Source organism: Manihot esculenta, chromosome 15 (assembly GCF_001659605.2).
Source record: "Manihot esculenta cultivar AM560-2 chromosome 15, M.esculenta_v8, whole genome shotgun sequence".
Taxonomy (NCBI): Eukaryota; Viridiplantae; Streptophyta; class Magnoliopsida; order Malpighiales; family Euphorbiaceae; genus Manihot; species Manihot esculenta.
This window is the reverse complement of record NC_035175.2, coordinates 9,635,246-9,649,282: the sequence shown is the minus strand read 5'-3', so window position 1 is coordinate 9,649,282 and position 14,037 is coordinate 9,635,246. Positions and strand designations below refer to the sequence as shown.

The 14,037-nt window shown below is 33.6% G+C and overlaps 3 protein-coding genes and 1 long non-coding RNA gene across 4 annotated transcripts; 1 reads left to right on the top strand and 3 right to left on the bottom strand.

The window, feature by feature from the left end:
• Positions 1–234: 234 nt before the first annotated feature.
• On the bottom strand, positions 235–931 carry LOC110601318. The gene is made up of 2 exons (XR_002485812.2): positions 474–931; positions 235–378 (listed from the first exon to the last, which is right to left on the bottom strand). It is a non-coding gene; the product is annotated as an uncharacterized LOC110601318 (long non-coding RNA).
• Positions 932–3,025: 2,094 nt separating this feature from the next.
• On the top strand, positions 3,026–3,881 carry LOC110601780. Its single transcript, XM_021739087.2, has one exon. The coding sequence runs from the start codon at positions 3,166–3,168 to the stop codon at positions 3,601–3,603; it is 438 nt and encodes a 145-aa protein (XP_021594779.1). The 5' UTR covers positions 3,026–3,165; the 3' UTR covers positions 3,604–3,881.
• Positions 3,882–5,381: 1,500 nt separating this feature from the next.
• LOC110601779 (40S ribosomal protein S14-3) lies at positions 5,382–8,276 on the bottom strand. Its single transcript, XM_021739086.2, has 6 exons — positions 8,112–8,276; positions 7,329–7,448; positions 7,207–7,252; positions 6,897–6,982; positions 5,894–6,023; positions 5,382–5,688 (listed from the first exon to the last, which is right to left on the bottom strand). The coding sequence occupies exons 1-6, from the start codon at positions 8,112–8,114 to the stop codon at positions 5,621–5,623; spliced, it is 453 nt and encodes a 150-aa protein (XP_021594778.1). The 5' UTR covers positions 8,115–8,276; the 3' UTR covers positions 5,382–5,620.
• Positions 8,277–9,054: 778 nt separating this feature from the next.
• On the bottom strand, positions 9,055–12,794 carry LOC110602556 (la-related protein 6A). Its single transcript, XM_021740105.2, has 11 exons — positions 12,423–12,794; positions 11,917–11,998; positions 11,030–11,124; positions 10,817–10,888; positions 10,651–10,730; positions 10,481–10,565; positions 10,204–10,251; positions 10,048–10,113; positions 9,844–9,981; positions 9,548–9,641; positions 9,055–9,455 (listed from the first exon to the last, which is right to left on the bottom strand). The coding sequence occupies exons 1-11, from the start codon at positions 12,684–12,686 to the stop codon at positions 9,328–9,330; spliced, it is 1,152 nt and encodes a 383-aa protein (XP_021595797.1). The 5' UTR covers positions 12,687–12,794; the 3' UTR covers positions 9,055–9,327.
• Positions 12,795–14,037: the final 1,243 nt, after the last annotated feature.

Here is a 14,037-nt window from a genome sequence, read left to right as displayed (position 1 = left end):
GCTTAAGGCAATTCCTAAATTCACTGCCACTCTACCGACTCTACGTCTACTCCAACTGTCCAAGGGTTGCAATTATTGGCCTCAAATTTTAGCTAATTTTCTCTCTCTTATTGTTAGAGTGAGAAAATTCTCTCACTTCTTGGATGCTTTTTTCTATGATTACATCCATTTTCTTTGATAGCCTAAAGTCAGTACAATAAAGCCCAAATAAATATAAAACAACTAAGGCCCATCAAAAGATAAAGCTTATATGAAATTCACAATGGAACCTTAGATCCAATCAATACTAATCGGACACTAAAGACCTGATTCCGGTGAAAGCAAAGCAAAGTGCCGCCCTACATCTATCTTCTCCGGCCATCTCTGTTCATGTCCAAACTGGAAAAAAAAAAATCAACCAATTTCTAAAAGATAGTCGAAGCATAAACAACCTATTGAAGAACACGAAGGCATCAAAACATCAAGGCAAAGACCTTCAAAGAAGTAGAAGAAAGAGCCACGACGTTGAGCGAGCAGCACCGGATATAGGAAGAAGACGATAGATCTCGATGCTACAGAAAGGGAAGAAGACGAATTTCCACGATCGCATTGAAGATACCACCACTAGGGTCAAAAGAAGCTTCCAGAAGACAAAAGGCGATTTGGACGAACGAAACAGGAGAGAGAGCTCGCAAGCCATCCTTCTCCAAATTTGGATGGCCATCTTTTACCCTTTTTGAGTAAAAAGTAACTTTCTTATTCCTTATCTGTAATGGGTTATCCCTTCTCCACCTTTAAGTGGGTTAGTGTAGATAAATAAATTGTTTTCTCTTTTAATAATTTCATACCCTAATGGGGAGAATTCAAGGATTTTTTAGCCGTTCTTCTTGGTTGAATGCTCGATCATTAGCTCTTTTTGCATCTCTTTTCATAGTTCAGACGAAAATTTGACACAATTACTAGCCTCATCTGTGTGCGTATATATTATTCATTTCTAAAAATTTATTATATTGAAAATATAATTATAAATGTAAAGTAAACAGATAAATATTAATAAATTTTTTAATTCAACAGTATTAAAATCAATTTTAAATTTTGAAAATAATTAAAATTAAATAAGAAATTAATTATAATTCAACTCAATAAAAGAAGAATTTTTAGATTTTTAAATTCTGGATTCCGATGCCTCAATTATAGTATCTTATTCTACAAAGATTAGATAATTTCAGCCGAATCATATACTCCATGACTCAAAATAATTAGCTAAATTTACTATAAAAATTCGGTTGTATGAGATTATAGAAGTCAATGTGTTGAATATGAAACAATACATAATATTATATGTTAAAATTCAGAAATTGCTTTTCATAAATTTAATTAACCAATAAATGAGGTAGGAGTAATTAATAAAATTATTCAATCAAGGAGTTAGGCATGGAAAATTTAATGCTTGAGTTTACTTTGTACTTGTGAATAAATTGGAAGTCCCCACCCCTCCATAGAAAAATAAATTCCGCAATTAATATTCTTTTTTCAATAAATGCTTTCTCAGTTTTAAAGAAAATTTCGAAAGTATTCATAGATTTAATTTAGTGATTAGTATATTTAAATAAATCTGAAAAATTTCAGATTCTACTTTCTCAATCTCTAATTTCCAATTAAAAAAAAAAATTTGAAAATAATAACTAAAATTCATTAATTTTAACAATTTATATTTTGTTAGATGATATTAATACCCATTTTGTAAAAGACATATATTAAAAAGAAAATTACCATCTATTTCCTTATCTTTTTTAAAAAAATATTAATTTATTTTTATTTTAAAATTACATAATTAAAATATTATCATATTAAAAAATTATTAATTAATTTATTTTAATTTTAATCAAATAATATAAATATTTAAAATTATAAAAACTAAACAACATAAATATTTGAAGTGATTAATAATTTTTTAATAAAAGGACTACAAAATTAAATTTTAGTGTGTTAATTGGGTGATTTTAAAATAAAAATAACTAATAAATTTCTTAAAAATTTAAAATTTTATAGCAATTTACTATAGAGTTAATAACAAAAAAAAAATTCCATTCTTTAAGGCGTAAAATTTAGAATTTAATTAATAATTAAATTAGTATAAGGTGTGATTGTAAAAAATTTAAAAGATAAAATTTTTTTATTTAACTAACTATTTCATAAAAATATATACTGTGAAAATATGAATGAATTAATAAATTTTTTAAAAAATTAAGAATTTTATAGTAATTTATTCTATATTAAATCATACAATTTAATTAAACATACTGAAACTTAGTTTTAATTAAATATGAAATCACTTTTAATAAAAGAAAGAATTATTTAATATACCTCTTTTATTTTATATAAAAAATCCCATAAATAATGATATCAAGAAATGAGATTGTTATGAGCAATCTTACCATTAAAAAAAGGGCACATTATACATAAATAAAATCACAAATCTCACGCGAAAAGCAAATCTCTCTGCTTCGAAGTCACACCATTCCCATTATCGTCAAAATTTGCCAACTTCTTTGTTAATTATTAAATTTATTAATAAAATTTCCTCATGCTTTACTCACAACCTAACTTTATTATAGTAAAGATAAACAAATAAAACAAAATATATAGATTAATTTTTATATTAAAAATGTCTCCTTAGTTGCGAAATGGAATTTATTCAACATAATTTTCATGTGATTCTCTACTACCGTGTAGTATATTTTTGATATCGTGAAAATTAAAAATTCGATATATTCTCATATTTTATATATTTTATTTTAATAAAATTTTTATTATATAAATAATATTGTAATATGGTGTTTAAGTTTTATTGGAAGAATTTATTATCACAAAATTAACAACAGTATTAATTAGCATATTTATTTTCATTATTGTTATAAGTAACAGTCATACAATGCAATCGTTAATTTTTTCGATAAAAAAAAATAGAATTGTCATTAGAAAAAAAATAGTTCACACTAGAAAAACAAAAATGATTAATCAAAAAGAGAGGTGTCGTATAAGAAAATTATATTCCCGGAAAAAGGAGAAGGCGAAGGGAAAGGGCAAGGGCTCAGCCATTTTGGGAGTCGCCCATTATATATACGCTTTCCCTTCCGCCTACTACGCAAATCGTATTTACGCGTAAAATATCCAATTACCCAAATGACGTCTCAGCTTGTCGCAAACCACCGAGAAGGAGCGGAGATCTACCACGGCGACTCCCTCTGCAAGCAGAAGTCAATCGAACTCCTAAAGGAGATCCGACTCCCAAACGGCCTCCTGCCTCTCGATGACATAGTTGAAGTTGGCTACAATCGCACCACTGGCTTCGTCTGGGTCAAACAGAAGAACAGGAAAGAGCATAAATTCCGAGCAATTGGGCGGAACGTGTCGTATGATACGGAGGTGACAGCTTTCGTGGAGGACAGGAAGATGCGGCGGCTGACGGGGGTGAAGAGCAAGGAGTTTCTGATATGGGTTACGATCTCTGATATATATGTGGATTCTGGTGATACTGGGAAAATAACATTCGGAAATCCGACAGGTATATCGAGGACTTTTCCGGTGTCGGCATTTGAGCTGGAGGAGGAGAAGAAGTGATTGTTGTTTAGGTTGGGTACTTATGTGGGATTTGAATAAAATATATGATTAAGATAGTGGTTTTAAATGGATCTCTATAGTAAGATGATAAGGGTTTACAATTAGTATCGAACTCTTAGTCGTTTTTATTACTTAAAACTGGCGAGTATTATGGTAGTTTGTGATTTAGCAATTGTGTGGCCAGGCAACCATGTTTCCCTTTCTCTAATTTCCTTCTGCTTCTGTTTCAGCAGCTTCCTGCAAGCATTTTAGATCGATGGTCTGCTTTTGGCTCTTAATTTTTCATAAGATTTTTTTTTTTTTTTTTCTCTTTGAAAACGGGAAGTGAAAACTGTAGCACGTTCAAACCTAACAAAGAAAAAAGGACAACTAATTTAGTAGCCGTTTCAAGTCCCGTCGTTACAATTATGGGTGAAACAGAGACATTGACGTGTATTTAATATGCCAGCACATCATTTATCGTTCGCTAACCTTCCGGGAAAAAAAAGAAAAGAAATGATAAATTAAAGCACTGTAAAAATGAATTCTGCATCGGCATTGCAAAGTAAGGTTTTCTCTTTCTTCAAAGCCCATTTGCAAGATTAATTTTAAAAACTTATATATTTGTTTGTAATTCCAATTAGCTCAAGATTTCACTTTACTCTCTTTTCTTCCGCTAAAAAAATGTTGAAGGCCGAAATCCATTTTAAAAGGCTCAAGAGGACTTGTGGAGAGTAAAACCCAACAACAGATTACAAGCAAGCCTATGGTCCAATATATAGAACCCTAAGCTAAAGCAGAAAAGTATAGGAACCGAAGAATCGAAGCAGACCCATCAGAAGAATGTCAGTGTTGAGATGGATCGCCAAGAGTAGATCTACAACAAACTTAGGCACGACCATCCTTGGATCCCAAGTTCTTAGACAATAGAGATTGTTATGCCAGAAAAAAACGATGGAACGGGTGGTTTCCTTGTTACATCAAAGGAGGACCCAGTTCAACCAAGCCGCAAACCACTCAGACCATTATCTTTAATAGAAGAAAAAGCAAATCCAGCAACCTGGACTTGTGAAAGGAGTGAAGAAGGAAGGCTAGACCTCCATCTAGCTAGGGTCAATAGACAACACGCTCTGCTTATAGACCCTAATACCTTCCCCCACCATTGATAAGCAGAGATCATCTTCTTCGAACTTGCAAGCAAACACAGCCAAGAAAACAAACATATGAAAAGGAAAAATTAAAACCAATAAAAGATATCTAGCCCCCCAAGATCCAATACCAAAACACTATCACGCTCCCGATCTGGGTTCAAAACCCAGCCAGCCACCAGATCTAACATGCAAGGAATCCTCACCAGCTAAGCTTATATATGGAACTCAAAGGCAGTAGAGGGTGAAACCCACATCCAAGTAGAGAAAGTCAACCCTCTAATTGGTATGGGTAGAGAGAGGCTATACACTGGCAGCATAACAAGGGACACTTAACTCCCAAGAAAAAACAAAAGAAAATCAGAAAATTCCGGCTTGTTTGGCGTCTATTTTCTAAACGGAATTAGTCCAACGGCCACGATTTAACTTAACAAGGGAAGAACAAATTCATCACCGATCAAGGAGAGCCAAATGTTGCCTTCTCAAGACGCTCTTTATTTTAGAGAAATATTGTAATTTAGGATAATTTATATGGCATTGGACTGCCGCTCCGGCAAACAAGCAGCCAGTGCAAAGATATGAGATGAACTCCAAATCACCCACCGACGGATCATAGGCTAGGAACGACCAAAATTACAAAATGACATAAGATGCAGCAAAGTCAACCACGCAATGCATTGCGATAAACCAAAAATCCCTCATATCCAATAATAACATCTTTCTTCTACACGACTTCAACATAAATTAAAACCATCAGGAAACGTATGATAAAAGCTAGAATTTAGATCCAAAACTGAATTCTGACTTCGGCTGGACCACATAGTGTCAAATTGGGAATAATAACCTAAAATAAAACACGACCCATAACAGCTGGAAAACGAGCCACAAGCTCAGAGTCTTCTCCCTCTTCTGCCACCCTTTCTGCGTGTGCTATCAGTGGGAATTGGAGTCACATCCTCTGAAACAATATACCAAATGAGAAAAGGTTCATTATTACTATACGGGAACGTGAATATCTAATCCAACCACAACCAATATTATTACAAGAGTCTGTCATAGACCACCGGGAGCAAAAACTTAAAAAAGGCCAACAGAAAAAAACACAGAAGATAAATATCAAAGTTTACACCACATTGAATACAAGCATATGATAAGGCCCTTACCTATGCGACCAATTTTCATTCCAGAACGAGCAAGTGCCCGCAGGGCAGATTGTGCACCTGGACCTGGAGTTTTTGTTTTGTTCCCACCAGTAGCACGGAGCTTAATATGAAGAGCAGTAATACCAAGTTCCTGCCTCGTCATAATGAAAAACCAGTTATGCAGTGAAAAAAAAAAAGAGGCAATTTCTAGTGCTATGATAACAAGAAAGATTTGATGCCAAACAATGCATTCAAATTGGCAAAAAGAATGAAGGCAATTTCAGCTTTTACATCTGAAAGAACATATCCAGAAATAATGGTAAAAAATATTCACATAATTGACCATATACAGTTATTACAAGGCTTCACTAGCTGCACACCTAAATGAGACGATTAATATTGAATACAACAGAAATATGCTTTAAAAAATATAACTTCATGGAGGGGAGGATGGAACCCCTTCCAAGGAAAGAGAAAAAGAGGCTTATAGTTTACTAGGAAAGGGAAAAAAATAAATGAATACTCATTTCCTTAATATAAACTGGACAAAAATGCCTGCACTGTATATAAATAACTGAAACCTGCTCAAGAACGAAGCCTGAAAGGTAACTAACAAATAACTACATACCAAAAAAAAAATCACACTTTGCATTACTCAGAAATTGAGAAAATGTCATGATTAGTCCAAAAACAGCTGATGCATATAAAATGGAGGACTTTTAAGATAAACTGAAAGCAAGGGACCACAAACACAATAAGCTATTCACCTGCAGCACCTCATATATTAGGTGAGGCACTCACCTACACTTCTCAAGTAAAGCCTAAAGACATTCAGTTGGCAGTCGGGCCTAATTTGGACTGAACTTACAAAGTTGCTATTTGCTAAGCCTTGCACAAATAGGGTAGCACCACCAGAGTGGCCTTCCACACAAAGGTAGTAGGGCACTCAAAAACCAAAGACAACCTACTACATTCTAAAATGGATCACTGTATAATGAATAATGATTTTAAATAGGAAGAGAACCTTGCATCTCTGTGAGACATCCTGTGCTGCAAGCATAGCAGCATATGGTGAAGACTCATCTCTGTCAGCTTTCACCTTCATGCCTCCTGTTTTACAAGAGAATATCACATGTCAAATGAACAAAAACTCTCCTTTTCGTATGTATATAAACAAAAGTGATAATGGGATGCTGCAAATGTAAAAAACCAAATGCAAATTCCATGGAGACTGAAAATAGATTGGCAAGACAAAGAGAAAAAAAAATGTATGGGAATTAGTTTAAAATGCAAGGTCAGTACCAGGAACTCAAATATTTGCATTAAGTATATACCTGTTATTCGAACAAGGGTTTCTCTTCCAGAGAGATCAGTCACATGCTGCAGTTCAATGATGTAAATCCGATTACAAGTAAAATCAGGTAACACTGGTGAAAAAAAATCCCTAGCTACTTACAATGAATGTGTCATTGAAGGATGCAAAGATGTGGGCCACTCCAAAAACATGCTCACCCTCCCTGACTGCAGGTCCAAGGGTAACATTTTCTTCCTTTGGCTCTCTAGTCTTCTTTTTAGACTATAAAGTACACATGCCAAGCATAAAATATGAGATACAATCAGGACACTTGCCACTAAAATGATACGTTAGAAGGTAGCCAAATAAGTAAAACAACTTCAAAATTGAATCAAAATCACAATTAAAAGTTATTCAAGGCCCCGACAGCAACGAATGAAGTGCAATAAAATTGCTGCTGGTTGAGGAACTCCGGTGAGCATATGTGCAATAATTGATCCCAAAATTTAATATCACAAATGAAATATAAGGGATCGACATTATAGTTCTCAAAAAAAAAAATTCAGTTCACAAAAACCTCTGAAAATATAAGAAAAGAGGCATAATTCTGAACTTTTTAATTTCTGCCGTTTCTGAAAGGATATATTTCTTGTGACGTAAGTCCTACACTTTGTTCTTAGATACCAAAAAGTAAAAACAATTCCGAAATAGAAGATAATGGTGAGACAATGGGCTGTGATAAAAAATACAATAAGAACTTACAATGGAAACCGAACGATAATATGCTTACTGATTACAAAAAAGCGACCAAGTTCTGCATCTTAAAAAGAACCCATGTATAAAATAATGAATTTAGAGTTTCTTAAAATTGCATCATCAACAACAGCAAACACAGATTCATTGGGAAACCTAAGGGAAAGGAGTGAAACAGATAGACTTGCATACCATGGCTACGAGGATATGAGATTGAGACGGAGATAGCGAAGGAAATGTTTAGGAGAAGACGTGCGTCCCAAGTGCGAAAACCCTAGAGAGCACCGAGGAGCTCTGTATCGGCTGCGATTATAAGATATAAACGGAGTAGGGTTTTACCAAGCGAAAGTGTTAAATTTTCAAATTTGCATTCATGTCACCGACTTCTTAAAAAAATTAAGAATGTACCTCAAGATTGTTTTGTTTAATTCAGTGCCCCCCGCCTTCCTTGTATTTACAACTTATTCCCCTCATGTTTTTATCTTTTACTTCCCTTAACCTCATGTTTTTTTTTTGGTCCCCGTGGGCGTGGTCCGGGCTTTAATCCTTGAACTTGAAAATAAGAAATTTGAGTAAAAAATAAATAATGTCTAACATAGTTCCATGATGATTTGAACTTTTATTTTTCAGATATAATATGAAAATTTTCATAATAGTAAAAATATATTTTGTTTTGCCAAATAGTAGAAATAATTAAAAATGTACTTGTAGAAATTTAATTAATTAACACCTGACATTCTCATTAGGGTATATCCAATTTAATATTAAATAAAAATTTTTGCAATTATAAAAATCGACCATACATTATAAATTCAATAGTCCCATCTTATTTCGTATGAATCATGTCATATTCATATTACTTTATTACTTTCACTTTGATTATTTTCAATTTGCAGTTTGCTTATGCAAAGCAAAATTACTTTTAAATAAAATTATTTTATTAATCATAATAATTAAGAAATTTCTAAAATTTTGATTCATCTTTTAATAATTTAATTTTGGAGATATTAACGACTGGAATTATGAAAGCTTTTATTCATTAATCTTACCAATTAATGTACAAATATAGTAGAAACTTGTGAAACTGACAACTCCGTTTTAAACTATCTCTATAACAGCAGTATTAAAGTTTTGATTTAATCCAATCCAACTAAACAGAATTTTACATATCTAACAAGTAAATACAAAAACATTTTCATGGGAATAGTACTGCTGACGTCCTGTTCTTATCCAAACCAGAACGCAATACAGTTCAAACAAACCAGTTGTACATACACTACCACTATCTTCCTTTTGCCATATAAAATACCCATAATCCATCTTTCACTTGCATTCATCTCTCACATAATATTATGCTATATGCTATGCTATTCCATCAAATAAGCATAGTAGTTTCTCATATCATTTGCTAATTTTGTTTAGCTACAGGAGGCCGTCCTCTTCCCATTGTAAAACCTCTGGTTCCATCAGGCATTTTAGGCCCAGGAGGTGGCTTCGACTGTTCAACGGCATGGGCTGCACATGTACTTCCATGACCTGAGTGAATGGAAAACATCAAATATTATATTAATCATACAACATTACAATGCACTCGGTGTAGACAAATATTTATTAGCTAGTCTGCATACCCAGCCCATTAGTGGGACGATATTTGTTCCTCCTCGATCGTCCCCGATTGCGAATTCTCTGTCCATTTTTCTCCTTCGCTAAATGCTCGCCATCCTGAAATAAGATCCAGGAAACCTCTTACAACAGCTTTTTATTAGTAGTTTTTTGGTTTAATTTATATAGCAATGCTTCAAAATACTTTTCACCAGGAAATGACTTGTGGAAGAAGGTAGGTTAACAACCTCAAAGAAATATCATACATAACTTCCATCAAATGATGGACAAATACTTAGCTAAGTATGCAAGGAACGGTTACCTCTTCATCAGGTGTATCATCATGGTGCTCACTACAGTGACGATTCTCCTCATCTACTGGTTGATTAGATGGGCGACCAGTGCTATTCTTTTCCACATCAGATTCCCTCCAGGCTTGCCTTCTCTGTCCATACTTTCCCTACAGCCACATAATTAATATTAATATCCATCGTTTGCAAATTGTAGAAGAAAAATAAGTCCTCACCATTCGCTTAAGATGCTTTACTCGTAAGCCATTTCTCCAGTCCTGTTCATTATTTAATGTAGCCACCTGAACCCATTGCAAGAATTTATCAACTGCAGATAATTAAACATTCATTTACTACCTGCAATATGCTTTAATGCAGAGGTTGATACTCACAGCTTTCTCAGCAGCCTCAACCGTGTCATACTCGATAATAGCATGCAACTACAAAAATAAAAACATTGAGACATCACATATTGCCGGTTTTAGCTCCGTGAAAGTAATTTAGCCACACACTCACAAAATGCTCAAGTGCCAAGTGAGCATAAATCAAATTATGGACCATGCATTCGACTAATCCAGATCATTTTTGGTTTAGTTGAAGTTTTACAACAAAAGAATCATCCGAAAAATTCATAGGACAAATAAGCATGTAACTTGCAGGGTGTAATACCTTGCTACTGATTAAAATATCTGCTTTGCTTCCTTTTTTTGACTCTTCCACAGCATGCGGATCACGTATGGAGATATTCTTTACCCTAAAATTTGGAACGATTAGCATGACACAAACTGAACAACAGTATGACTTGAAGAAGAAGAAGAAGTATGAAATAAAGATCATACTTCCCAGCTTCACCAAATATTCGTTGGATGTTCAGTACTGAGTGATCCTCTGGAAGATTCTCTACCAGAACAGAGCATAACTAGGGTCCACAACATATATGTTCAAAAATTTCTGCAAGCATGTTCAAAATATGGAGGAAAAATCAAGTCATTTAAGTAAACATACCTTTGGATCCTTAAGCTCAGCAATTGGAAAAGGATGATGACGCTTCACCTTCTTCCCATCTGAGCTCACAACCTGTAGATTGTTGAAATCATATTGCGGAATTGAACCTACTTTGACACCTTTTCAACTTTCAAGTGAAACCCTAGCAACCATGTAATAATTCCAGTTGCCATGATATCATCACAAGAGCGAGCAACCAATTAAGCTACATACCAAAAAGGAAGACTCCTTGAGTGCAGCAACAATAAATGAAAGATCCCGAGTAAGCTTCTTCATTTTCCTGAAGGAAGCAATAATTGTGATGGGAACTGCACAAAAAAAAAAACCTATGGTGAATTCATAAACTGAGTGGTCTAGAATAAACAATACTAAATAAACAATAAAATGCCACTTTGAATCAAGAGCATGAATCATAACAAGATAGGTCCAACTTGGTTTGTTATAACAATTTTTCAACATCACAATATTAAGAAAAGAGAATGGACCAGATGCAAGATGGTTGGTAAGTCATTCAGAGTGAAGCTCCTCATTTCAGCACAGCTGACATAGGCCAACAAATGGATGGCCTTAATAGCATACCCAAATTGATAACTCCTAATAACAAGTACTAACAAAATAACTACCTTAAAAACCTCCACAAATTCAGTAATATCTGAAATAGGAATTCGCAGCAATTCTTCTGGTAAGTGAATTCCCTACCAAAAAAGCAAACTACAGTATAAACTAGTCTTATTCTATTGATACCCTGCACAACTTTTGCTATAAAAAAAGCTTTCTAAGAAAGGCAGTTACATAAATCATCTATTTAGCAGGTCGCAAAGCTCATTTCCCACAATGCATCACGTATTGCATTATCAGCAAGAACTTCAGTTATTAGATTACATTATTGGCTGATTACCCATAAGGAAGCTACCAGGAAAAATTTTCCAAAAAAAAGCAAAAACAAGAATTTGGAGATGTGCATTCTATTTATACTTGAATCAAAGTGGGTGCTAAGTGCTAACATCAACAGTAATATGTTGTTCTAAATAATACTAAGGACATTTGATACATAAATTGATCATTAAGAGAGATAGAGGAGCCATGTAAGAGCTACTTACCGAAACCTTCCTTGTTTTTCTTGATCAAACCTAGCATATGCTTGTCTGTGGGCAAATTTTCGTCGCTAAAGTAGTATTCCACCTATAAAACCATGAGAGAACTTCAGTATAATGGCCCATAATCTCCTCGTACGTTGGTACACAAATTCATCTCAGCGTGAATTTTGAGTCATACATACATGTATAAAATGGAATTCATGTGATTATGATCCAATTTTTTGTTTTCAAATAAGCCAACATTAAAGTTTAACACACTTCGATGCATTTCTCAGCAACCGAACACGATACAGAATTTCTAGGTCACGCAAAGAAATAGTTATAAATCCAATCCAATTCAATTCAATTCAAACATTATTAAAGCATTGTTCAATTACCAGTTAATTAAATCCGCCCAAAAAGAAACGAGCTTTCTAAAGCGATACAAATTTTCTAGGTTATTCGAAACCAACACACCGAAGCCGAAATCAATAACTACAATGAATAAGAACGCAAAACACAGAGCTCGCCTGTTTAATAATCTTCTGCTTGATGACTTCGGTTTGATCCGTAGACCCAGACGGGTGATCTTGAACGTGATCGTGTTCTGCACCGGCGTCTTCTTCCTGGTCGTGATCCTCATCAGACGGGAGAGCGTGAACCTCAGGCACAGGCAAGGTATCATCAGGAGATCCAACGGGAGAGAAATCGGAATCATGCGGCGGAGATGCCGCGGTGGAAACGATGGCGGTGTCGGCGGCAGCAACGGAGTTGGGCCCCATTTCACCTTCCATCGGAGGAGTTGGAGGAGGAAGAAATGGAGGCGTTTAATTGGGAAATGTGAAAAAGTTGGAAGAACAAAACCCTCCCGCCCTTTCTTCTCCTGCCCTCTAATCGCTTCTTCCATAGAGCATTTTATAAGGAAACGAAACCGGAAGGGATATTTTGGTCAAGCAATTTTACGTTGAATCTCTCGAATATTTTTTAAATTTCGCCGCTTGGGAAAGTCGTAAGCTATGCGCTATCAAGTTCTCTTAAACGACAGCGTACCATAGCCAAACACATCGTTTCTCGATATTCGTACACATCCCGGATGAAGTCCTCCAAACGACGTGCCTTCTTGCAACGATTATGTAATTGTAAATTTTGTACATAACAAGTTGCTTCTGTTTTTTCCAACAAAACGAGGTTAACATTAAAAAGTCAAAGTCAATAGAGCAATCTCTGTGTACAAATAGGCCGGTAAGCCGATGCTCCTACATCACGGACATTATGGTAAGACATTATACTAAGGTATTGTTTGGTTTGAACTACTTAATTAAGGGATTTTTTTTTTTTGAATCAATAAGGGAATTTAAATTTGACAGAAAGTATTAAAATTTTATTTATTTAGTTAGTAATATTTTTTTAAATTTTTTTAAAATTAAATTATTTTATTTTTTTAATATAATAAAAATAAATTATTTTTCTTGACTCAATTAAATTATTTTTTAAAATATTTATTTATTATAAAGTAACTTTTTAAACCAAATAAAACATAAAATTTAAATTTTGGCAATCCATTAGCTTTTCAATTACGTCAAAGTGAACGTTTATGAATAATTGTTCTTCTTTGAATTTAAATTCTCTCCTATTTCTATAAATACACTTTATTATATTTGAATAATTTCAATTCTTGAATTGAAAATATATGTTTAATATTTTATTATAAAAAAAAATTTAACTGGAAAATAATTTTTAAACTAGATATCTATACATGATAATGAAATAATTCACTAATTTTGTATTTAGAAAATGAGATTATCCAAGTATGACTGGGTTGTTTATGCAATATAATTAAATAATCATCCGTTTTTAGTTTCGAAATCAATTGTAATCAAATTTTAGCACGATTCTAATTTTATATTCATTTTAATGCAGACTATTTTAAATTTGTAATATGAAAATAATAATAATAATAATAATAATATAAAAATATGTTACATATAATCTTTTAGTAACAATATTACATTAAAAATTTGCGAGGCTCCTCTGGCTGTATAGTACAAATTATATTAAAAAGGCCTGCCTAATCACGACACCGTGTTAACAGAATATTATGACAGCCAATACTCCCACTACAAAGTTAATTTTCTTTCTTCGTGG

What these genes read in the sequence shown, in the direction of transcription:
- LOC110602556 (XM_021740105.2), bottom strand. Translation starts at nt 12,686, where the DNA reads ATGGAAGGTGAAATGGGGCCCAACTCCGTTGCTGCCGCCGACACCGCC. An exon ending in TCAAGGAGTCTTCCTTTTTG is followed by an intron (nt 10,889 to 11,029) that starts GTATGTAGCTTA and finishes AACAATCTACAG; the next exon opens with GTTGTGAGCTCAGATGGGAA. An exon ending in TCGTCCCACTAATGGGCTGG is followed by an intron (nt 9,456 to 9,547) that starts GTATGCAGACTA and finishes CCATTCACTCAG; the next exon opens with GTCATGGAAGTACATGTGCA.
- LOC110601780 (XM_021739087.2), top strand. Translation starts at nt 3,166, where the DNA reads ATGACGTCTCAGCTTGTCGCAAACCACCGAGAAGGAGCGGAGATCTAC.
- LOC110601779 (XM_021739086.2), bottom strand. An exon ending in AACCCTTGTTCGAATAACAG is followed by an intron (nt 6,983 to 7,206) that starts GTATATACTTAA and finishes CTTGTAAAACAG; the next exon opens with GAGGCATGAAGGTGAAAGCT. An exon ending in AATGAAAATTGGTCGCATAG is followed by an intron (nt 5,689 to 5,893) that starts GTAAGGGCCTTA and finishes ATATTGTTTCAG; the next exon opens with AGGATGTGACTCCAATTCCC.